Genomic DNA, 25,665 nt, shown 5'->3' on the forward strand with positions numbered 1-25,665 from the left:
TTTATGTGGCTGTTTATTTATTTATGGGGGGATTTTTTTATTGATTTATTTATTTATTTTATTTATTTATGCGGTGAACAGCTAGTATAGCTACATTATATTCAGGGGTCACATTTATTTTTCTGACAAATCGGCGTAGCTTTCTATTTACTGACTGTCAAATAAGCAGTTGAGTTGGTAACACTTCTGTCCAATTAGGCAAGGGGGCTGACGCATGAGCATGATAAAGACAACGAATGGCATGCATGACTTTCCTACTGACTATTTGATACTTGACATTCACTTCTCCCGAATGGGGTTGGCCCGTCGAAGTATTTAGCAGATGGCGCCATCATAGCTTGCACTGTCAATGCTTAGAATTGTGTCAAATTTTTGTTTTAAAATGCCCTGGATGCCAGCCCTTTACACCAAATCTCATAGAAAAAGGGGCAAGCTATGATGGCACCATCTATGCAAACCTTTGACAGTTGCCAACCCCATTTCCCAACTTCTCGTGATGCATCTTTCCTTTTACCTCTCGTGTCGAATGATGGTCCCTATGACAGTTCCTTCAAGTCTCTTTTGGCTGGGCTTGACAATTTTTTTTGTAGAAATATATTATGTATTTACCGTATTTTTATTACATAGATAAACCACATTCTAAAGTTCATCCCCTTATAAGTTGACTTCTTATTAAATTCTGGTGGGTGTGGACGGTGCACCACAAACAAATGATTGATGATAATTGATTACCTACTGATTGCTACTGATGCTTACTTTCATGCAATGTAAAAAGCTAGCTAATAACGGTGACAAAATAAAACAATAAATCTGAAAATCATTACATTTATTTAAATAAAACTTTCTCTAAGTAAAGCTGTCACATCTTACATACGTAACTATAATAGTTATATGCAAATAATCACAAAATGTATATACAAACTTTCACAAAGGAAACAAAGTTTAACTTAAAATTTCCATAAATATTATAAATACATAAGTACTTATTCTAAATAATAATCATGGAAGAACTTTAAATAATAAATATAATAAACATAGGATTCTCTTAATGTGATGTTCATAAAATATACTTACACGTGAAATGCAACTTTTTTTACAATAAATACTTGGCAAGTGAATGGAATAATAGTTAATGTGATGAAATATCTTCTCCGTCTCAATAAGGAATGAAAATTTCAGTTAGATTTAGTGCATTTGAGTACAAGATTTACAGCTTTTGTTGTTAAAACTATAATTTTCATATCGAGTGCATAAATTCACTATCATAATATTGACACTTAACTACATCTACAATCTATTCATATGTTTTCAGTCGTCGATTAATCATCGACAACGGGTGACGGTCGTCTACGCACTAATTATTGTCATGCACTCGTCAGTAATATCATAAGTACTGCGCGATTACATCAAGTCATGCACCCACGAAAATTTCATACCGGCAATGATTACCTACTCTAGATTTCATCACTATAATTATTATGCTACAAAACGTGTACAGCACTACCGTGCAGTCGGTAAGGCGATAACGCCCCGGCTCGACAGTCGTGCATTACTAATCTACGGAGATCTAGCTAGTTGATCTGTTGGAATACCTGGAAGCAGGGATGCGGCTGGAACAGGCCGGCGCCGCCGCTCCACTGCGCCGGCCACAGCGCGGCGTCCCCGCCCGCCACGCTCGCCACCGCCAGCCCCGCGGCTTCTTCCCCGCCCGCCCGCCGCTCCGAGATCTGGCACGCGCTCTGCAAACTCGACGGCAGGTTCGACCACGTCTCGTTCCCTAGCCTATCTTTATTCATTATGCTTATTTCCATCGATCCCTGGTACGCGAACTTCGCCAGATCCTCGTCCTCTTTGTGTTTCGGCGACCGGTTGGGCCCCTCGACTATCGCCTGGAAAGCGAGGAGGTCGCGGTTCTCGGTCTCCGTTAGAGGCAGGGGCGGGAGGATCTGCTGCTGCTGGGCGATCTTGTAGCTCTGCTGCCTCAGCATCTGGCGGCGGCTGAGGGAGTGCAGGGCGCCGATGTCGTGCGCGGACACGTTGGGCGGCGTCATCTGCTTCTGTAGAAGCTGTCGTTTTTGCTGGTAGAGCCGGTGCTGCATGAGCTGCTGCTGCAGCGGCGGCTTGGCCTGCGACGCGGCCCCGTGCAGTTCGGGAGGCTCCTGCAGTTGGGCGACCATCTTCGGACTGGCCGGCATCGGCGGCGAGGTACTAGAGTAGTTAAACGTTTCGGGGAGACTTATCCGTTTGGGTGTCGGGTTCTTCGTGTCTAAGTAATGAGGGGTGAAGGATGCCGCGAATTGATTATGTTGTATTTGCCTCTGCGTCATCTCCTCCGCCGGAATAGAAGACTGATACTGAGTTTTTAACTTCTGAGCCTCCTTTTGGACTAGATGGAGCTCTAGGACACCTTTAGCTTTGCAATTTTCATTTAATCGTTGGCTGTTAAACGCTAAGGTGGTAACTTGTTGCTCGTTGGCCTGCGCCACTTGTTGTGCGACCAGTCCGTCGCTCGCTCGCCGCCCTTCTCTGAAATCGACGGGGCTTCGAGTCATCGCTCGTGTGTTATTCTTATTAGCAGACTGATAGTTCAATGGGTTATGCCGCGCTATGGAACCGATGCCCGGAGTTTTACTATTATAAGAAGATATATACACGCAGGGGTGCATCGGACTAGTGTTCACAAGGGAGCTGTTCTCGTACGCGAGTTTATCTTCGTTCGACGTACAACTGGGAAGACTACTTGCTAGTTCACTAGAACAGTCCGAAAGCTGATAGTCGAGGCTTTCGAACGTGGAGAAATTGCTTTGGGATGAGTCACAGCTAAGGTTTTGGCTGAGGCTTTTGTTATTAAAGAAAGTTACGACGCCGCTACTTGAGCTGGAACTAGCGTAGGAGCTAAGCCGGTTCTGGACTCCGCTCGGAACGCTCGCGACGTCTTCCATATCCGTCTCACAACCCTCATCCGTCGACGATGAATACTGTTGTTGAAATTTTGTCGCATCTGCCGCGTTACTTTGAAGATTCGGACCGGAGTAAGTCTGCGTTGTAGTATACCTATTCAATGAAAACTTGCTATCCGGCCTGTAGAGAGTATTTGGAATCAGGTCACTAGTTGCTGTGGAAGTCGTGGCATTTCCATCGGAGTTAGATATAGGAGGCAATACTGTGCTTTGTAAATACGAGTAGGCTGGGAGATGGTGATTCATGTAGTCTTTAAACGGCGGAGTGCTAGATTGCAAGCGACTTAGATCTTGTTGTTGCGCTTGTGAGACGAGCCTGCTTGATTCAAGAGGCTTTGGTTGCTCTAAAACGCCTAGTTTAGCTTCCGCTAGCTGCGTTGGTATTGGACTAGTACTTAAGTTCACAGTCCCTTTGAGAGGTAAAGGAGACTGTTGCAAGGTATTCATAAGTTTTGCTGCTTCAGAACACATAGTAAACGTCGTCGAACTTGGCAGTTTCACAGTTTCTACACTAAAATTAGTCGCTGACGCAGAATTTTGAAGGAAATTCGCTATTAGATTGTGATCTGTCGCTGACGAACTTCTTCCGCCGTCTATCGCACATTTGGAATCAAAACTCGATGACGTCAAGAGCCTAGTGCCGTCGGCAGTGTTCTTGCCACTGTCGGGTCCGACCGTGGTCGATTGTTGGAGCAGTCTCCGACAGTCCTCACTGGATTGTTTCAGGATGTTCTGCTGCTGTTCGTAAGTGGAAGCCAGCAGCCTGTGTGTCGGGACGCCGTCATTTAACTTAGCACCTAGCCTCTGCGTGGACTGAGTGACGTCATTGTTTCTCATGGAGAGAAGCCTCGTGGATTCTGTTTCATGACTCCGACTTGAGCCTACGTCGAGATTGCCGACTAGAAAGCTCCTGTGCGTATCCGAGGGGTCGGAGTTTCGTTGGAGCAGTCTTTGTTCAGTCATGTTGACGCCCGCTAGAGATAGTAGGCGTTGGGTTTCAGAGGAGGACGAGTCGGCCGAGGTGGCGGATATCATCGGGGGCGCTCTGCTAAACTCTCGCGACTGAGGATCGCCGGCGTGTAATATTCTGTAAGCAAGCAAAAAGCAGACTTTAACAATAAATAACTTAATCAATGTTTATAGTTTACAAGAAGGGTTTATTAATTATGTTAGTTGATCCTAACCTCAAGTCGTTCAAACGCGAGCTTATAAGGGAGAAATCCGAAATTCCCAACCAAAAAAACGCTGCTTCTCATAGCTCAGTACGAAGGTTGCGGGAGGTCGACGCCAGCAAGACAGGAGTGAGGCGTGGAAAGGAAGAGGAGGACCTTTACACAGCAGGGACAGTTCAGGCACTTTGAACAAAAAAAAAATTACATGACAAGTTTTTCCTGAGTATCCATCAAAGATTACTTGGTACTGCCATTTTGTGGCTATTATCATATCATATCATATCATTTATTGAGTAATAGTCATACATTGTCATTAATTATTTACAATTCACTTAGTGAGCTAAGGAATAAATAAAAAATTTACATTATTGTTGAAATAAATATAAACTTTGTTAGTAGGTTTAGGTTAGTAGGTACTTTTTAGTCTGATTATTTAGTTCAGTTCATCTACCCAGAATCACTGATCAATTGATCATACCTATCTAATCTGATTAGTGAAGCTATATAGTATTTTGGTTAGCTCGGGCACTTTCTCATTATTTTATAAGTTATACACTCGGTGTGGTGGTGTCATCCCCGCAAAAACAGGATTAATTATTGAAAAATTACAGTAACACTCGGGCAAGACAACTTTGTCAGTAGAAAGAGGCGCGAATTTAAAATGTGTATGGGAGATCGCCTACATTTTACAAAAGTAGCCCCTATTTCTACTTGTTTTCTATCAACAATATGGCACTCAAGTCAGATAAAAGTAATAATAGAAATATTTAAGATTCTTTGGCGAATGCTTGGTTGGATACCGGAGAAGATATATGTTAGGTTTTTAATTACCTATTGTGCTGCTCTCTCCTAGCGTCATGCAGTTCCCTGGCGAGCGCTTGGTCGGCCACGGAAGACGGCCGCCGCGAGGGTCTCCTGTCTTGGCTCACTGAACCACTGGCAGCCCTGGCTCGCAGCCGTTCTAGCAGGAGAAGGTAGATTGCTGCGTGGTGGTCGTAGCTGTTTGAGCGGAGGCTCTGGAAAGTAATTGATAACAATTAAGAATTGATAGGAGATTAGAATTATTGATGTGGAAAAACTCAGGTCACTCCCACGGATAAGAATCGGATATGTAAAGCAAATTGAGACTTATGATCAAAGTGTGACCAAAAGACGAATTAATCTAAGAGGATTGGACCTCGTTTTGATTGTGGTATTGACGACGTCGTTTGACTTGACAGTAATGCCAACGTTATAGTTACAAAGAGCAATTTGTCAATGTTGACTTGACTGTGCGACTGAGACACCACCCTCTGGTTTGATGCTGATGCTCCCTTTTGGACCATTTTCTCTAGTGCCCTATGATAAACTGCCTTGCGTGATTATTATTAGCAAATAAACAACATTACTATCCGGGATAGATATAGGTCCGTGGTCACTCCTAGTTCCTACTATTAGACACTAGACAGTCCCGCGCAAGTTATAGTACAATCTATAAGCAAAGACATCGCTCCGTAAACGTCACTGACCTCGCTAGGGTTCAACTCGCGCTAGCAAATACCGTGTCACCTAGAAATCATTATTAGAAAAGAACAATCGTAACATTCAGAGAACCTGACACTGTTCTACGCGCGTGCCTTTAAAAACTTTCGGCTGGGTCACCTTGGAACACGTATTAAATACATATACTTACATCTGTATACGCAAATACAATTATAAACTTTATTCTCAGTACCTATCTCGTATAGAAAATTTAGCACATTTCCACACGAATGCTGGAATAAAGTGTATACTCAATCGTGCGAAATTATAATGCTAAATTCTGATTACATTTTCTACGAGTAATGACATACCTGTCATGTTTTTTCATGTCACGGGCTTTGCATAAACCTGAACGCCTCGCACTACTCTACCCACTAGACTGAGCATAGTAACGCTACCCCCTCTGCCACTATATACGGTAGTTTTACTCCATCTTCGAGTCAAAGTGTCAGGATCCCGTGCCGTGATTGGTCCGTGTCTTTGAACGGACCAATCAAGGCACGGGATTCGCTCACCTCGTCCCCCCGCACCCCATGTATTTTTGGCAGCATCGGTTTCATGAAATAAATTGCTCTAAACTCCGTCGAGAGGATTCCTAGTCTATGACTCTACCTAATGACTACCTACCTCTTTGGTCTTAACGGGGTCGATGCCCAAGCTCTGCATGAGCCTGAGCACCTGCTCGTTAGGGTCCGAAGGCACGTGCGCGGGGCTCCGCGCCGGGTCTTGCGCCGCCGCGGGCGCCGTATAGGGCTCCGCTGCCATCCACCGGTGCTTCTTGATCTGCTCGATCGTGTACCGCTTCATCGGCTCCAGGACTAGCATCTTGCGGATTAACGATTCGCAATCTGTAAATAAATAAGGTTAAGGTTAAATAAATATAATATTCATACCTTTTGTTTTTAAGTTCAACAATAATCGTGATGGTTTTCTTGTTCAATAATAAAAACATCGATTTATTTAAGTATACGTAGGTACTTAAATAATCTATGCATTTTTCCTTAAACATCAGTTAACTTTGGAATGTGATAACCGTTAGGTACATCAGGGTAGCTTTGTTTTATTAAACTTAGGGCCACTTGCACCATTAACTAACCTGGGGTTAACCGGTTAAACCATGGAGTGAACCATGGATGGAGTTACCATGGTTGCCAGTACAATTTGACACCGGATTATGGATTTAACCGGTTAACCCCGGGTTAGTGGGTTGGTGCAAGATGGCGCTTGTTCAAAAGAACATACGCTTTAACTGGCCGAGACGTAGGATTTCACTAAGTAGATTGCGTTCGGTTTTGATATCAGTAGGTAATTTTGACATTTTTCGCTCTTATTAGTAGCTCTATACATTAACCATTAATCTCTAAAGTAAAAATGGTTTTTCATTACCTACACTCAAGTAAATCCGAAAAAGGGATCTATCGGTCAAGTAACCTCATCCCGTCAGGCTCGAAACTGTGTCACTAGTCCGACGACCCGAAGTTAAAAGGACAAAGGTCGCCGCCGTGCGCTACCCACTTAGGGCGTATAAGAACGCGCAGCTACCTTTTTAATTCTATTGAGTATTCTTAAAAAAAATCATTAAAAGCTCTACCTACGTTTCTTTAATAATAGACATTTAATGTGCCTTTAATAAGTCCTTTAAAATCGCCCTAACGCTGTTCGGACGTCCTAAAGTTCATTCACATTTAATTCGATGAAAATAATATTTATGTAGGCATATTAAAACACCTAAAATATTAATTTGCAACTTTATCCTCTGTACCTTAATTAGGTCGCCTCGGATACTTAATCGCAGAGAATATGAGCTAAGATTTACTTTTAATCTAAGTTACGTAACTACTCAGTGCAACCCCTAGACCTCATCAACAAGTCATCCGTGATATTGGTAGCGTAACATTAGTTATCCCGCATCGCTACCCGCCATAATATTAGCTCGGTAGGATTTATAAATAAATAATGAGCTGAAACTCTACTGTGAATATGATTAGGAGGTTCTAAAAGTGGTAATTAAGTATTAGTTTTACGTCATGGTAACCACCATGGTGACACGGCAAGGTTTGCAATTCCCATTGCTCACCAAACGCATTACTTCAACAGAAGCCAATGTAAAGCTGATCTCCAATTATGCATTGTTTTGTTGTTAACAATGTGAACATGTCTTATAATTGTTCAATTGAAGCAAACGGTCGGTAAGCTATGGGTGTAGCACTCAAGGTGATAGAAAGCATGGAAAGGTCAGGGGCCGCGATACATTGACGTCATGCAATGTTCATGACACTGGAACAGACGGTCCTAATTCGGTGGGAAGCGTGAGGTTGTTCAACGCATAGTAAGCGTAGACTCTACAAAGCTATTCAAATTAAGGCAAATTGTTCAACAATGTACCTACCTAGGTACCTAGACTTTTCATAATTGTCAGCGTAATTCTTAAGGGGCCCACTGATTATCAGTCCGCCGGACGGTATCGGCCTGTCAGTTGTTCGGAACTGTCAACTTTTTGTTCTAACTGACAGGCCGATATCGTCCGGCGGACTGGTACCTAATCAGTGGACTCCTTTAGTTCGTTCTAAAATCCAAAAAAAAAGCAAAGCTTTTTTGTAACTAACTAATTAATCAATGTGAGAATTGTGTGTAGCGGACTATTTTCATTTTTTGAAACGTGAAAAAAACTTGTTATCTACTTTTAACTATTTCTGTTCCACATTAAGCCGTCGGATCCGCGTACGAGGAAAATATTAGAAAAAAATAATCACGGCACACGAGAGGTTAAATGAAGACACTATTAGTTTTTTTTAAGGCGGCCGTTATACAAAAGACCTTAAGTATAGCTATTCTAGTAGTAGCTATTCCTAAGCGCAAAACTGTAGGTAACCAGGCTAGTAAAAGTTCTTAACACGCGCTCGAACTATATTTAGTTCCTAATGCTAACTAAATGAACTTGATAATGGAATTTAACCGCGCAAGGTGAGGTTTGACGGCAGCAAAAAGTACGCATTCGATCTGCGAGTGACGCACGACGCTGCCTGTAAGAACACCTAGGCGTGACACTCCATGTAGGTATTACTTATTAGCACATAGGTTTAACTTAAACGCTTATTCCTTTGAAACTAAGGACCTCATTCACCTAAGTTGCAACTACACTTAGCACGATGACGCTCAGTTTTGTACAAATATGTATTGTTTAAGTATTCTCAACCTACTATCGTAATCTAAATTGACTAATTAGTTTAAAGTGTGTCGGGCGATATGAAGACGCATTCCGTTTTATTATAAAACGTCTACTTTTAATACGTTAGTGTTATGTCCATTCATTCCGATCATGCGTCATCCAATCGGATATTAATTGCTTTCATCTGCAGCAAGTGAATGACGCTCGCTAAGAAATAAATAAACCGCCCCAAAAATAATCTAATATAAATAATTTAATCGCAGCACTCGCTCTTTACTTAGCTTTATCAAAACATATTCGATCGGCAGTGACGAATTCGATTATAAATATTCGCCAAACAGTTTTCGCACTCTGGATTTAGATCGCACGCGTCCAAATCCTGCACTTAACGAAAACAAAACAAGACGGGAATCAACCGGGAGTAATTTCGTACTATTTTATTTACCTTCCTTTACTTCTAAAATAAAGTCGATGAGTAGTGGAATTCGCCAGTCGATGCTATTAATAATCGTTTGGACGCAAATATCGCGTGCTGTGCTTGACCATTGACGCAATAGCGGGAAAAATGTGCGGGTGTTATTTAATAGTAAGTATGGAAAGCCGAACGGGCAAGGCGCCTGGGCGGCGGCGGTATTAGCTGATCCCTGGTAGATTAATTGCTAAGGAATGGAATTCGCTTCAATTGTGTGTAAGTATTCGCTAAGAAATACAATCGAAGGCTATTACTAACAGGCGATACATCTTTGCGTTCATCGTCACTTATTGCTATTAGGCGATACAATATGGCCAATCGCTGGACAGTTTGTAATAAAAAAAATATTCCACGGCATCGTTTATTGACTAGTACATACATGTAAACTTGCCATACACTAGAGCTGACGCATTTCAGACATGCTAACGATGGTTTCTTCATTTTCCGCCAATAGCCAAACTCGGTACCTATAGCCACTGACGTTAAGAGTTACGTGTCCCTTGACGCTCAACTCTGTTAACACATGTCAGTCTTGTTAATTATGGTTAGGTACTTGTCTTTGGAAAGTTAACAGTCCTACTTATTAAGACTCGGGTAAACAACGTAGAGAACATTAGCAAAAACGCGAATTTAGAAAACAATGTAGATACCTTGTCAATAACGCATTGTTAAGCTATGGAAGCCTCTAGACGTTTAACGACAATATTTACGTTCTAAATGATAATCTATTGTTTGTTCTAATACTCCTTATTTATGGTAATAATGCCAAGCCTAAAAAGAGTAACTCCTACTTTCTTGATTGACATAAATGACACAATGCACTTATTGTTCGAAACATTGTTGTATGCTGTACCTACTTTTAATGCCATTACTGGCGTAACTGGTGGTAGGGTGCCTACCGATACGTATCGGTTAAGCTATTTACGTAAGACCTTTACATGTTCTAGTGTTGTTAAACACTATATAATGAAAAACTCATAATATACATACTGTGCAAACTAGCCTAGAATAGGTACTACTTAAAGCGCTTTATAGGGAATAAACATTAATAATTGCCAATCAAATAGATTTTTAGCTATCGAAATATCACGACGACCTCATAACATTGTCTGCGAAACCACGAAACAGTGTCTACCCTGAAATTCAAATTCACTGAAATTTGAATTACCAGCGTGATAGTAAAACCGTCAGATTTCATAAAGACTGAAATTGCATGACTGGCATGGCTACGTTGAGCAGATGGTACAAATTAGCGTCCACGTCTCAAAATTATTCCTCCCATACAGTTTGGTGGTTCACCTTTGTGCCTAAGTAAATACATGCGTAATGTTCTGTGGAGCCGCGAATATCAAAGATTGATGACTCATTGCAAATAATGGACTTTAGGTACATCGTTGCCATTAGGTACGCCCCCTAAATATGTGATATGATGACTTCCTCTTCGACTAAGAAAATGTACCTCAAACATTAATAACAGTATTGTGATACAATCCTTTAGAAAGACCCCCGCAGAATCTTTTTTCCGAGCTACTAGGGAAAATGTAACAAAGCGTCGGTCTAAATCTGAATAGAAAAAATGACAATTGAAGTAGCATTTACTGCGACAGTGAGGTTTTAATAGGACTTAATTTAGACAGAGAAAGATTTAAATTGAATATATAACAAATTTTCATCGCATTGTACATCAGTTGTCGCGTGGCGTGCCCTCGTTAACGATATTCGCAAACATTCGAAATACTCGTCGGTTTGAAAATTCACGAGCCGAGAATGCGTGACGTCAACGCCTCCCGAGCGATCAACTCTGAAAGAAAATACATTTTTCATGATGTCCTCCGGTATGACGACACTCCGTGCGCAATACGCCCGTGCCTGTTTAGATAACTTGGCTCGTTACAGGCATCCCGTTTTAGGTTTTATATTAGGGCTGCTCGCTCTCTAAGACTTTCGCGACGTGACTCTCTTTATATGTTTTACGGTGCTAGCGCAAATGGAAGTACGTGCAAAGAAACAATGAAGGAATTAAGTGATTGTAAAACCAGAGACGGAATCTTTATACGTATGTTTGCTTACCTACAGGCGTAAAAATTAAACCTACTAATATTTTACGTAATGGTCGTTGTAAGCATGTTTCGCACAACGAAAGGAAATAGTGAACATGGATGAGCATGTACAGAAACAGTTAATTATACGCACATGAGAATGTACTTTCAGGCGTTAACCGGGCGGCACGCAAGTATTTCTATATATTAACGTATAAGTGAGACATTTTGAGTACCTACGGGTCGCGTGCGTGCTGAGTGCCACGCCAAAACACTAAAACATAGGATGTATACTGGAATATATTTCTAAACATGGAATTTGTGAGTCATCAAAACTATACCATTTAGGTTTTAGTTCAAACTGTTGATTTCAATTAGAATATCACTTTGTCTGTCACGTTCTAACATTCCTTAGGTGGACATTCTTTATTTAAAACATTGTGACGCACGTGGAAAACGTGCTTATCCCCGAGTACTAATTAATTATTTCAAAAATAGACACAATTAGTACCTACAATTACTTCTCTTTTTGCGAAGAACCTCATATTAATTAGCTATATTAATTAGCGAAGAACGGAGCTAAACCCGTAAAAATACGTAGGTAGAGCATACTAAGAGCTGCTGTCAAGTTAGTCGGAAATAAATAAGATTTATTTTACTGTCCATGTCCAATTTATTTAATAATATGCCGAGTCCACCTAAATATAATTTTTAAGTTTGTATTTTTTACGCACAGTAATGTGATAGAGCACTCTACACAGAGCAACGATTTGCGAGTAGCGAGTTAAACTAAAACCACTCAGAACATAACCGCACAGGTTTTATAGCCCAGTTTAGAACTCCCAACAAAGTTTCAGGGCATCCGGGTCGGCCAGCATTACCCAGTTTGGAGAATAAGTCCGATCCGCCCTTAGGGCGCGAAAATTATCGGAACTTCTAAAGACTAAATTTTCCAAACACGAACTCGACATTAGGCGTTTTGAATTATTCATAAATAGGGGTGCTCGGCAGTGGCAATGTTATTTTGTCCTTGGCGGTCAATACATTATATAAAAGCGTTAAAGAGTTCAGGGACAAGCGAGTCTTAACGCGCGCCTTTGGGAGCGAGCGTCTCCTTCAAGCGACCTCAATCCGTGTGTAGCGTCCTAGAAATGTAAGCGTTGATAATCCTTCGTTAGCAACGTTTCGTGCTTGTAAAAGGCATTCCAGATTAAACCCTCTGGTTAACATGGGAATGTCGGAAGTCTACTAAGTACAAAATTGAAGCAGTAGATACAGTCAGCAGCAGAAGGTGCTAAGCGGGCGAGGTGTTCAAAATTACCTTGACACGCTCTTAGTCGCTTAACAATAAAGTCGCGTCAAGATCATTTTGAACACCGCCCGCTTAACAACTTCTGCTGCTGACTGTACTTGTATAGCCGCACATGCTTTGCTAGCAATAAGATGACAGTCCATTTCCAACCGCAGCTGCACTACTGTTTATTTTACTATGGAAATTGACAGTAACAGCGACGCGTTCAATACCAGTAGTGCAGCTGCGGTCAGAAACGGAAAGTTACCCCTAGGTAAGCCCGAGAGAGCGGCTTGCTTGTTTGCCCAAGCACTTACCCCTCTCGCGGAAACTCTTGGAAAGAGATATGCGTTCTCATATTTACGTGAACTAGCTACGCAACGAAAAGTGTAAATTACTTGCTTTGACTTCAAAATGATGTATCTTATGCGGGGTCCCGTTGTTTCCCATAAAGTTTTGAGTCATAATGTATTGTTTGTCATATTATCATTAGTCATAAAACTGAAACCGTTAACATTTCAGGATCGTTATCCTATAGATCGTTAGGTTATCCTATAGATAGGTTAGGTTAGGTTGGTTTTTTGGCAATCCTGAAAAGTGACGCGTTTCTGAACCAAATGAATTATGACTAACGGAAATTCGGGCAAACAATACATTATGGCTTAAAACTATTTGGGAAACAATAGAGACCCTTCTTATGCACTTAATTATTAGTCACTTTAAGGTCCTATTGTCTTTAAGTATTTTAATCTATCTAAATAGAATTAACTGAAGTTTGTAGGTACTTTACTTTGGATCTTAATTAACGTTACATGTGTAAGTGTTCCGTTCCAAGATACATGATTAGAGTAGGTAGTCATTTTTCGAAACGTCTCGCAATTTAGATCCCTAGCACGTTCCTTCATGTGTCTTATAAATACAAGAATGAAGCCCACGAGGCCTCTATAATAACCTCCAAATAAAATACATACAGTCGGCAGCAATAGTTGAAGCGGGCGAGACGTTCAAAATGATCTTGACGCGACTTTAGTGTTAAGGAAATAAGAGCGCGTCAAGGTAATTTAGACCACCTCGCCCGCTTAGCAACTTCTGCTGCTGACTGTAGGTACATACTTGAACTTCTGCGACATTGTTGAATACGTTAAAAGTTATACATACAACAGATTGTGTCTAGGGATTAAAAAATTTAATTCTAAAATACTGGCAATTTTGCCCGTATTTCAATGGGAGCCCACTAATAAACATTTATTTCAGAAACATTCTTAGGCCCACTTGCACCATTCCACTAACCCGGGATTAAGCGGTTAAACCGTTAACTCAGTGTCAAATTGTACTGGTAACCATGGTAACTCCAGGTATAACCGGTTAACCCCGGGTTAGTGGGATGGTGCAAGTGGCGCTTAGTGAATGAAGATAAATGCCGCAATGAAGTTTGAATTTATTTTCCTGTTGATACCTAGCTTTTATTTTAAGATAAGGCATGTTTATATAAAGTCATTAACGTTTCGCGCGTCAAAGCGGGAGTATCGACACTCGGGACTTCTCGCCCGAACTATTTCTGGCACCCCCGTCATCGATAAGGTACGTAGGTAGGTACTTAAGATAATTTGAAAGAAGAGAAAAAAATTACTATTCATAGCTACTATATCAAAATAATATATTATACATTTTTCAAGCGTTAAAGGGGCAATGGAACTTGGAGGCGAAGGAAAAATAGGGAGCTAGAGGAGCTGGTTGCGATGCCCAATATAATAGGCGAGATCAAAGCCACACGACTCCGCTGGCTTGGTCACCTGGAGAGGATGGGGGAGGATCGTGCTGTAAGAAGAGCGTATGTGGGGCGCCCGGGCGGAAAACGTCCGTCTGGACGTCCCAGATACCGCTGGAGTGACGAAACCCAAAAAGACCTGTCCGCCCTTGGAATACCCAACTGACGCGAAGTGGCACAGAATAGGGTAGAGTGGCGCTCTCTTGTGTCAGAGGCCAAGATCCTCTTTGGGTCTCTGAGCCAGTGATGTATGTAAAGGGGCAATGGGGCTAAATCGAGCAAGATAAAATAATTCTTTGGCGTCATTAATACTGTCCACTATTTACGCGAAAATTGTGCTCATCAGTACGGTTACCATCAGTTTGTCACTGACATGAACGCCGTCGAGAACGTAATTTACTTTCTATACATCCCGTTTGCACGAATATGCGAGTGCGAGCGACATATATAGAAAGTAAATTACGTTCTCGACGGCGTTTATGTCAGTGACAAACTGATGGTAACCGAATAGTTCTAATAACGAAAGCCTACGATCACTTAAGTACCTACTCCGCCTACTCGTATTTATAATAGGTAAACCTAGCCTTCAACTCGAACAACATATAATTATGATTCATTATTTATCTACTAAGTACCTACTGAATGCTCGACGCTCTCTATTGTTATTGTTTGGTGATTTTATACTTTTATCTGATTAACGCACCTATTTATTTTAATCTTAATTTGCGTCAACGCTACGACTGCTCGTGCGTATCCGACAGCCGATTACCGTGTTTTTTCTAACTTGCTACCGATAATATGTGACCTAGATGAATAAGATAACCCCTGAAAGAAAATATACACAATGAATGAACGTGTTTTTTGTCGAGCGTAGTTTTTGTGTTCCGTGTATTGTGCCCGAGAACAGAGGCTGGAGGCGTTATTGCTACAGCATGGTAGAGCATTCGCCTCATAGGAAACATTATACATATGTGCTATCCTATTATGCTTAGTCATTAAGGGTACCCGAGGCACATTTGTAATGGTGATTAGAGTCTAACACTCGCCATGAAATTCAGGCGTGTAATTACAATCACTCACCAAACACAGACCAGTGGAAGGGTCAGAGGAACCAGTATAGTGCCTTTTCCGATTCCAAATAGTTGTTACTAATCTCATAGTCACGATACACTGGTTCTCCTAAGAATTCGACTCGCCAGGGCTCGGTAACTAATGGCAACACGTCCAGGGACTGGCCGGCCACGGGATGCATGATTGAACACGGCTCTGACGCAAACACCTCTATGCTTATCGATTTCATTATTTTTTTATCATCTAAGTGCTTGAATGAACACTAGCCACACTGCTGGTGCGAACGATTCATTAAGAACAACTAATTACGGTTAATCTTTTCGCATTAACACTCAAACACCATTACTCTAATTTAAATATAGGTACCTACGTCATACGGTCTTTTGACGTCTCGAAAAATTATCTTTATAATCGGAAAGCGGCATTTATATACTTAACTTTTTACTTTTCTCTGGTATCCAGAGAATTCCTTTAGTTATTCCAGAAGTTGTTAACACAATTCACTCGAAGCTAAAGCTTCAAAGGTACTTTGACCAGAGTAGGTGTTAGATCAAGTAGCCCATATTTGGCCGCTGAGCTACATACAAAAAACAAGTGACGATAGGTACATATTATATTCTCCATGGACACAGCTACATTAACCTAGATTGATAGAGACGAGCAGTTGTTGCGTCCAAAATTTTACACACTTACATACGAATTTACAAGTGCTACAGAGAGGCAACACGTCGAACGTGGTTCGCGGTAGGCCCTCTGGATAGGAGAAATAGATACGCATGCGACGACATATTTTTCTAAAGTTAAATATTGAACGTTTAATTAAAAAATATATTACGCCAAACAAAATTCCAAAGAAACATTACATAGATTTTTGTTTTGCAACAAGTAATGTAGCCAATATCTTCGTTAAGTGGCATTACTCGGAAAAGTCATTACCCGAAAGAACCATCTAAACTTTGCCGCCGAAATCTTCCTAATTAGAAAGAAAATGGGCAAAGTTGATGAAGACGTGACCATTAGATTGACCTTTAAGAAATCTCTTAGTGGGTTTCTAAATAGGTCAATCAACGAAATGTATGTCAACGTGTGCTAAGTCGCTCTAAACCTTCTTTTTCTTTTTGGATAGGTAAATATTTAAAAGACCAAGATCTTATCTTGATTTTGGGTAGGTAGGCAAATTTAATTAAGTAGGTACTTTGTTTTTATAAACAACTTTTTTTTTGTCCTACGTGTGGATGTTTTATTAACGACATTATAAATAAAAAACTTTGAATTAATGGCCAGGCAACATTAATACCTAAATTTTTGAACATTTTTTTAACTAAATAAGTACCTAATACAGCGTAAGCTACGAGTAACAACTACTTTCGATTACTTCAATAAAATTTTACCTTTTATTTTCATTGAAACATAACATTTAAATTAGGTTTTATTACCGTAAAACAATAAAAATACGATTTCGCTTCCTATCAAATAGGTACATTTTTTTTTAAACCAACTCGATTGTAATGAATTCTAAGGTTCCGTTTCGTTTGAACTAACCCCTATAAAACCTAGACACCTATTTAAAAATAAGGCAATAATACGCACTTACCTTGGCTCATAAAGTAAGGTATCCTAAACCGTCCGGACAGCACCCGGTCCCGCAGCGACTGCAGCGTGGACCCGTCGAACGGCAACGCGCCGCACACCAGCACATACAGCACCACTCCCAGGCTCTGTAATACAAAATACACATTAGTACACATCACCATTCATCATCATAGCCGTAAGCCCACTGATGGACAAAGGCCAGGATCTTAACAACTACTGGGGCCTATTTCTCGAACGATATTAGTCTAATATTATTAGTGTGTTGTCATGGCAACCCATACGATTTGACAGTTCGTGGACTAATAATATTAGTCTAATCCCGTTCGAGAAATGGGCCCCGTCTTTCGCTGTCCTCGCAATAAGTGCTGGCCACTCTGTCTTAGCAAAAAATGACTTTTTGCAGAAGATACTTTACTAAATACACGTTGCATAGTCAAAAATATTCACTATGTCGGATTCACTATATCCTAGCTAGCCGAACCCTCTTCTAAAATCGCTAGGTCGCGGAACAAAGTCAAACAAGTATGTAATATAAAAATATTAAATGAGAGCGTGAAATCCTATATGTATTAAAAGCCGATCAAGGCTGCTATAGTAATATGCATTACAAATAACTACTACAATCAACTTCAAGATTACGAATTCGACTCATTTTGTAATATATTTCTGCGCGGTTTTATGGTTATAATGTAACGTGTAAAATAAAATTTCTTTTGCAACGGTACAAACACGGCATTGCAATTCGAAAGTTAATTGAAATTTTCGTCACAGTCATTATTTTTCTGGAATAAGGGCTCATTTAGCGGTGCGAGAACTCGCATGCGAGTTTCATTACTTTGCGTCATTTGATCGGTCGGCTGAATTGATGTAACCTCAATGGTCCGCAATGTAACTAAAATCGTATACGAGTTCGCGCGCCATCTAAATTAGCCCTAAGGTTAGCCTTAGCCAAGTAACCACGCGAACTGTCCATAAATATTCGTAGTCGTCAATCAATGTCACTCAATTATAGTTAGCATTCAATAGAGTATCTTTACAAACAAAACAAAGTCAAAGCAAACTACCTTTCTCGTTTGGAGGACACTAAAAATCTGCCAAGTGACGTTAACGCCCGTCACTACTAATTACGTCAGTCTGAGGACTGTAAAGATGTTACGGCAAGCCAATATTGTTTCAAGAACAAAACAACGCAAGTGAGGCCTATTCAGTTTTTAGAATTTGGTAAGTTTTTTAACGTTTAAATCGTCCTTTACGTCGTGTGAGTGGTGTCATTAGGCAGCGTTAACGGCTCACACTGATTGTTGATGATTTTGATCTGGATCAACAAATCCATTCATTTCATAACCTGTTATTACAATCATAAGACACCTCCAGAAGTAGTCTGATTACTCACCACGCTCACACGATTATTCGTCGACTACTCGAGACAACTCAAGGTCGTATCAAAACAAAATGAAAACCTTATCAAATGTTTAAAACAGAAACACCCTCCATGTCAGTAAAGAAATAGTGGAGAGAGAATTTTTAATATCGTACCCATATGTCGATCTCAGGGCCGGTGTACCGTTTGCCTTCAAAGACCTCCGGCGCAGCGTAGGGCGGGGACCCACACCACGTGGCCAGGAGCTCGCCTGTCGCGTAGTAGTTGCTGAACCCGAAGTCTGCGATCTTGATGTTCATATTCGCATCCAATAACAGGTTCTCCGCCTAAATGGAAAAAGTTTTCTCATTCAACAAACTTGGTTCGGGTTTTTACGGACGTGTAGAAATTGATTGAATACGAAAGTAATATGAGCTGCTTTGTGTCCTCGATGATAATAGTGATTTTTAGATCAATCCTTTGACTCGCTTACTTACGTTTATATAGTTCAGTACTAAATAAGAAGCAGGCCAATAAGTTAATAAATAAGTACCTAGTCAATGTTTAACTGTATACAAAGCGCAGATTATTGTACTCGAAAATTGAGAATAATAAAATGCAGCCTCAAACAATGCCATCAAAATAACAGCTTATGAAATACTGTGGAGCATTTGGAGTGGGTAATTAAATTAATCTGGTCTGCTGCTTGTTGGCGCTGTTGGTCGGCTTAAATCCGTTTTTGATAGCTCATTTTCATCAATTTGTGTATTAGCTTGTTGAATTGACTTCGGCCCTATTCAACTTAATTAGAATAAAAAACTAACTTCCGATTAACTAAACTTTAACATCGATTACATGAATGATTCTGATAACTTTATAAGAGAGCACGAAGAGGAGTAGCTCCAAGAAGGTATATGGGGCATTATCTATGAAAAGGGACCTTATTGTCGATGGCGCTTACGCCGCACAGCGTCGCGCGGCATTGTATTTATATCGGAGCATCGTTAATAATGGTGTAAGCGCCATCGACAATAAGGTCCCTTTTCATAGATAACGTCACATATATACATATTTACAGCTAATCATCAGCTAATACATTTTTTACAGTTAAAATATCTCGTAAAATAAAAATACTTAGATAACACAGGGTTCAGATTTTTGTGACCATAAAATTTTACGACCACAAGATTAAACTAAACCATCAGTCTTTTTGATGCGGTGGGGTCTTGTGCCCCCCTAAAATTTTATGGTAGCAGATGGTAGTAAAAAATAAGAAAGTCTACATCTTATCGTGCACAATAAGCGGACAGATTCTATAGATAGAGTATAGACTTACGGCCTAATAGCATGTGGTTAACCGCAGACTAAATTCACTATTTTACTACTCCACAAAGGACAAATCTTGCTAAATTTTAATGTAGACAGACACGAACCTTGAGATCTCGGTGCACTATTCGTCGCTCGTGGCAGTACTCGACCGCAGAGAGGATCTGCCAGAATTTTCGGCGCGCCGCCTGCTCCGCCATCCGCCCGTACCGAGCGATGTAGTCTACAAGGAAATTTACTTGATTAAACTTGGTCTACGGCGCGCTTCCAGGTTTCATTCTTATTTTGTGATACAGGGAGAAATTTGATCTCATATGTCGGAAGGATGTTATTGTTATGGATATCTCAAGAAAGATTCTTATTCGTAGTTTAAAAAAATGTTTTGCTTGGTTGATGACGAATGCAAAAATTTGATACCTTTGCAATATTTTTATCCTCCTGACTCATTGGGACATACATATACTTTTCATACCTCCACATATATCTTTACACTTGACAAATTATGTTATTTCGACCCAAAGCTCGCCACGAGTACCTCTAGTAAAAATGTTTACGTATTATTTTAATCATCCCTTCATCAACCATCAAGGATCAACCAACCCTTTTAATTTAAATGAATAGTTTTTTTATTATAATAATAACTATGTTTTCTCAAAAACATGTCACATTAAACAGCAGTTTAGCACTCCGGAAACCAATGGTTTTGTTATAAGACTATAATGGTAAATATTGTATGTTATTGCTGTAACGAGTGTGCCCGGAAACCTACGCTTATTTGCTTATTTCGAGACCGAATGACATCAGCCATGCAGGTGCGATTATAGTCTGGTCCATTATTCATGGGCTTGTAAACATAATGCAGGACCACCGGAGTTAGTATTGGGTTTATGTTTAATTGATATTACTACGGTGTACAAGTGTAAGTGTCAGTGACTTGATGGTATAGATGGAATATAATAAGCGGTTGGTTCCCTCCGCTTCGAAGTCAAATTTTGGGACCTGTTTTTCTCATTTCTGTACATTTTATGTCATATTCACTACGCTACCTGATCCAAAATACATTGAACTGATATCGTAACTATACAGTAGAGACTAAATTTAGCGACTGGGCTACGCCGGATATTCACGAGAAAAGACGCCGACTCTACGACTTATATGATTTAAAAGCAACTGATAAAAGGCCGGAATTTCTGGAGTACGTTAAGAATTTTTCTAAATCTTTTAAGATGATGTGTGTCGCCGCGAAAGCTGATTTTTTGTCCAAAAAGATCCTAAATTCTAGTGATAAAGTTAAAACTGTATGGCAAGTAATCAGCAATGAAACTGGAAAACGTAAAATGAAGGATCCGCACTACAACCTACGAATTGCTGACACTTTAGTAAGTTCCGATCGTGAAGTGGCAGATCATTTTGAGCGGTTTTTCTCGAATATACCGGTAGAAACGACAAAGGCTCTTAATTCATCGCCAGACGTCGCTGAAGAAATTTTGAAGACAAATGTGGCGGCATGTACAGAAATCTTCAAATTTTCATATGTCACTCCGAACACTGTTCTTAAGACTTTTAGGTCATTAAATTTAAAGAAAACAGAAGATCTTTGGGGCCTGTCAGTCAAAGTATTACATTCCATTATTGAATCGATTACACCATACTTGGCTGAGATTTTCAACAGATGCATTGATGCTGGTATTTTTCCAGATATTATGAAACATAGTAAAATCATCCCGCTGTTTAAATCAGGAACGAAAACAGATCCAGCGAACTTTAGACCAATTTCAATACTACCGGCATTAAGCAAAGTGTTCGAGAAACTTATTCTGAATCAACTATTGTCACATTTCAACAGAAATAAACTGCTGGATAGCAATCAATTTGGTTTTACCAGAGGTCGATCTACTACTGACGCCGGTGCGGTACTTCTAAAACACATCTTTGACGCTTGGGAAAAAGCTCAAGATGCTGTGGGAATTTTCTGTGATCTGTCAAAGGCATTTGATTGCGTTGATCACGAAAATTTAAAGAGAAAATTAAGCCGCTATGGGATAAAGGCTAGTGCCCTTGACCTAGTCTCATCGTACCTTTCGGATAGAACTCAGCGAGTAGTTATTAATGGAGCTCAATCAGCGGGGTCCCCGGTAGCCCTCGGAGTGCCTCAAGGTTCAATTCTTGGTCCCTTCCTGTTTTTGGTATACATTAATGATTTACCAAAAGTTGTGCAAGATAGACATGATATAGTGTTATTCGCAGATGACACTTCCCTTATATTTAAAGTGGACAGAAAGGAAAATAGCTTCGATAGCATTAATGAAGCGCTATCTACCGTAGTAAACTGGTTTACGGCAAACAATTTGCTTTTGAACGCCAAGAAAACCAAATGCATCAAGTTTACGCTACCTAACGTCAAGCAGGTAACTAACAGCAAGATTAAAATAAAAGGTGATACGCTGGAATTTGAAGATCGAACTGTTTTCCTGGGAGTCACTTTAGACTCAAAACTGCAATGGCATGCACATATAGCCACTCTAGCCGGCAAACTCAGTTCAGCAGCCTATGCAGTGAGGAGAATCAGACAGCTAACAAACGTAGAGACGGCCAGGCTGGTATACTTTAGTTATTTCCATAGTGTTATGTCGTATGGAATTCTGTTGTGGGGAAAAGCGGCAGACATTCAGACAATATTTGTGCTGCAAAAACGAGCTGTACGTTCCATCTATGGACTGGGCGCTCGAGTATCTCTGAGAGAGAAATTCAAAGAGGTTAACATTCTTACCATTGCATCTCAATACATACTTGAGAATATTATGTATGTTCGGAAAAACATCCACGAATTCAAGCTTAACAGTGACATCCATAACTATAACACTAGAAACAAACATAAACTTGCTGTGCCCGCCCACCGCCTCCGTAAGGTTAGTACGTCTTTCGTCGGGAACTGTACACGTTTTTATAACAAAGTCCCTACTGACATAGCGAATTTACCACTTACCAAATTTAAGTCACACATTAAGCGCTCCTTGTTAAGTAAGGCGTACTACACTGTAAATGATTTTATACACGATAGAGATGCCTTTAAGCCTGTAGCTTGATTTCGATAGTATGATAAGAGTTCAATAAATATTGTTTTTTCATTGTAAATTAAATATGCTAGTGTCCAGTAGAATTGACACATGAGACAATCATGTTCTCGCTTGATTATATTGTTTAATTTAATTTTAGTTTTGGACACTTGGAGACCATATACATCTCTAAGTAATTATTTATTTTATTTTTAATGATTCTGACACTTGGAGACCTTTACATCCCTAAGTATTTATTCATTTTATTATTTTTATTTTATTGTACATACTTATATTTTTAATGATTCGGACACTTAGAGACCTTTACATCTCTAAGTCAATTTAGGCTAGTAATTATGTGAAGCTATACCGTCTTTTATGTAACATACGAGCACAAAATGCTGTGTCTCACAGCTAAGTGTTATCACTATTTTAATATTAATATAGGCCGGTAGCTTGAACATGTCATGCTCGCTTAAAAGTCTTTGCTTACGGTGGCGTCGTTGATCGGGTCGCCACTTTCCCGAATGAAGGTTGAGGGAGGCGATGGCTGAGATACGCGTCGTACTCGTGAACGGGTGCTGTTTGTGGAGACGGGTCTGTTTAAGCTAACACGAATATATTTAGTAACTTTATTTTTTAATTTAATTGCAGTGAGACGCCTCATTCGGTTCTCGTATGTTTTTTTTTTTCTCGTAATGTGTTAATCATACAGGATTGTGACTCTTGGAGACCCTATACATCTCTAAGGATAATTTGATAAACTATGTTATTTTTTAGTTCTGACACTTAGAGACATTTACACCTCTAAATAAGTTTAGATTTTTTTTCCATGTATCTGTTTTGTTTTTATTTTAATATTATTATTATAGTTTTTTTATGTAATTCGACATTAAGAGACCTTATACATCTCTAAGTAATTGTATTACGTTAGTTTGATTTGGTAGTTGTAGTTGTATTTAATAATTGTTGATGTATAATTATTATTATTTTGCTTTTATGTAAATTCAATGTTGACGTGTAAAAGTGCCCTTGTGGCCTATTTGCTGAATAAATGTTGAAGTTGAAGTTGAAGTTGCCACTCCAATATCTTGGAGCCTAATCCAAAAAAAAAAAACGGGAAAACCTCGGCGTTGAGCTTATATATTATTGGCCTAACTAGTGATATCTGACGGAAATTGTTTTAAAATCGATAGTCATTATGCAACAATGACAATATTTAGTATCAATTCAATTATCAAAACAAATAGACAAATTTTGCATCGTTTAAACAATTAGCTCAATATAGGCAAGGAAAAGGCAAACTGTTATATCATAATGTAAGAAAAAATAGCAGTTATTTCAATAAGTACAATAATATATGAAGTCATTTAAAGTACCTATGTAATTGCACAAATACTAGTTACCAATTTAACCGCGACACATACGAATAATTCGGGAAACCAAAATTAACACTCAATTGATTATTCTCTGGTTGATTAAAACCAAACAATAAACTGATTCACTCAAAGGGCAGACTAATTAGACAATTCTATCCAGAGCGAGATTAAAACACGATTCACAATTGTAATTGCTAATTAAAAACAGGGATTTATCATTTTGGAGTGCTCTTTGATGAAGTACATTTTTCATTCGAGCCTACGTCCGTTGGTGGAGGTACATTCACAGAGCCTGTATTCTACTTGTCTGAATCTAGTCCAAACCTTTTTATGAACAACGCTCCTATAAATTTGGTTGCACGTTAACAGAAGAGGACGCGCGCGGGCCAATACGATTCTAATCTAATACATGTACGTCAACATTTTATTCTAGAGTTCGCGTTTGGTTTTTCGGGAGAATGTAGTCAGCTGTGCGCGAAATTACTTCCCCCACCCCTAACCCTTGCGCGCCCCACGGTAGTGACGTCACGCTCAGGCGTCTGACGTCATGGACGAAGCCACGATCGCGGGGTGCCCTTAATCGATTTCGAGGTTACGCTTTTGGTCGTCCGGATTTATTGAAGGCAATGGTTTCATTTAGTTCGAAGCACGCAAGTCCAAAAACGAGTAAGTGTTTAGTAGAAAACAATGGAATTAAATGGTAGGAAGATTGCTTTGCTCTAACATTAAACCCAATATCTATCCAATACTGTACCTACTTTAAAAAAATATATTCAAATATTCAGGATACTCAATTACTCATGAATAGTATTATCTACCTTAAAAAATCCAGTAGGTATGGTACAGGAGAGTACCTACTATTTTTTCCGGTAGGTTACCCATACCAAATGTTCACCTTTGTATGTAAGCCTCAATCAATGATATTATATAACTCATATTGTACTGAAATAGTATCCAATGTATTCAAACAGTTATTGCGAGTTGTGAGTTTAAAGGGTTCTGTTTGACAAGTCCCTTAAACACTTCATGTGTTCGAACCTATTGAACACAATCGGGAGCGAGGTACCTATACAACTTATTTGATGGAAAGGAAATTGGGTATCGAGATTGGGAACTTTCAATATTATTTAGATACGTGCGTAGGTTTCTGAAATAGGCCATCAGCATTGCGCGAATTCAAAGGAAAAAGGAATAATTTGTTAAAAACAATGAACATTATTGGCGTTATTGCGTTATAACTACGGTTGTTTGTGGTACAATAAAATAAGCGTTAAGTGAAGTTCTGTCGTAACCATTTACGTCTGTGGTCGGTAGCTTTTCCGAATGACGTTAAAGCCGAGCAACTCGAGTGAAGGCAACGTCAGTCGCAGACATCGCAGTCCACCTGTCCCTTATCTAATTTAAGTTTCTTCCTACACTGTGACGCACTTAGTTCAGGGAAGTAATGTCTAGGGATGTTGGATAACTAAGCTTAGTCTACCTTTGTTT

General features: G+C 39.8%; 1 protein-coding gene across 1 annotated transcript in view; it reads right to left on the reverse strand.

The window, feature by feature from the left end:
* Window positions 1–1,347: 1,347 nt before the first annotated feature.
* The window catches only part of LOC134653540 (serine/threonine-protein kinase SIK2), a 67,810-nt gene continuing 43,492 nt past the window's right edge, over window positions 1,348–25,665 (reverse strand). Inside the window, exons 4-9 of the mRNA XM_063508917.1 lie at window positions 19,850–19,965; window positions 18,593–18,763; window positions 17,058–17,181; window positions 6,281–6,501; window positions 4,964–5,148; window positions 1,348–4,047 (exon numbers count right to left, since the gene is read on the reverse strand). Of these exons, the coding sequence (XP_063364987.1) occupies window positions 1,572–4,047; window positions 4,964–5,148; window positions 6,281–6,501; window positions 17,058–17,181; window positions 18,593–18,763; window positions 19,850–19,965 (3,293 nt within the window). The 3' untranslated portion in view covers window positions 1,348–1,571. The remainder of the gene's footprint in view (window positions 4,048–4,963; window positions 5,149–6,280; window positions 6,502–17,057; window positions 17,182–18,592; window positions 18,764–19,849; window positions 19,966–25,665) is intronic.

This window comes from Cydia amplana, chromosome 13, assembly GCF_948474715.1.
Source record: "Cydia amplana chromosome 13, ilCydAmpl1.1, whole genome shotgun sequence".
Lineage (NCBI taxonomy): Eukaryota > Metazoa > Arthropoda > Insecta > Lepidoptera > Tortricidae > Cydia > Cydia amplana.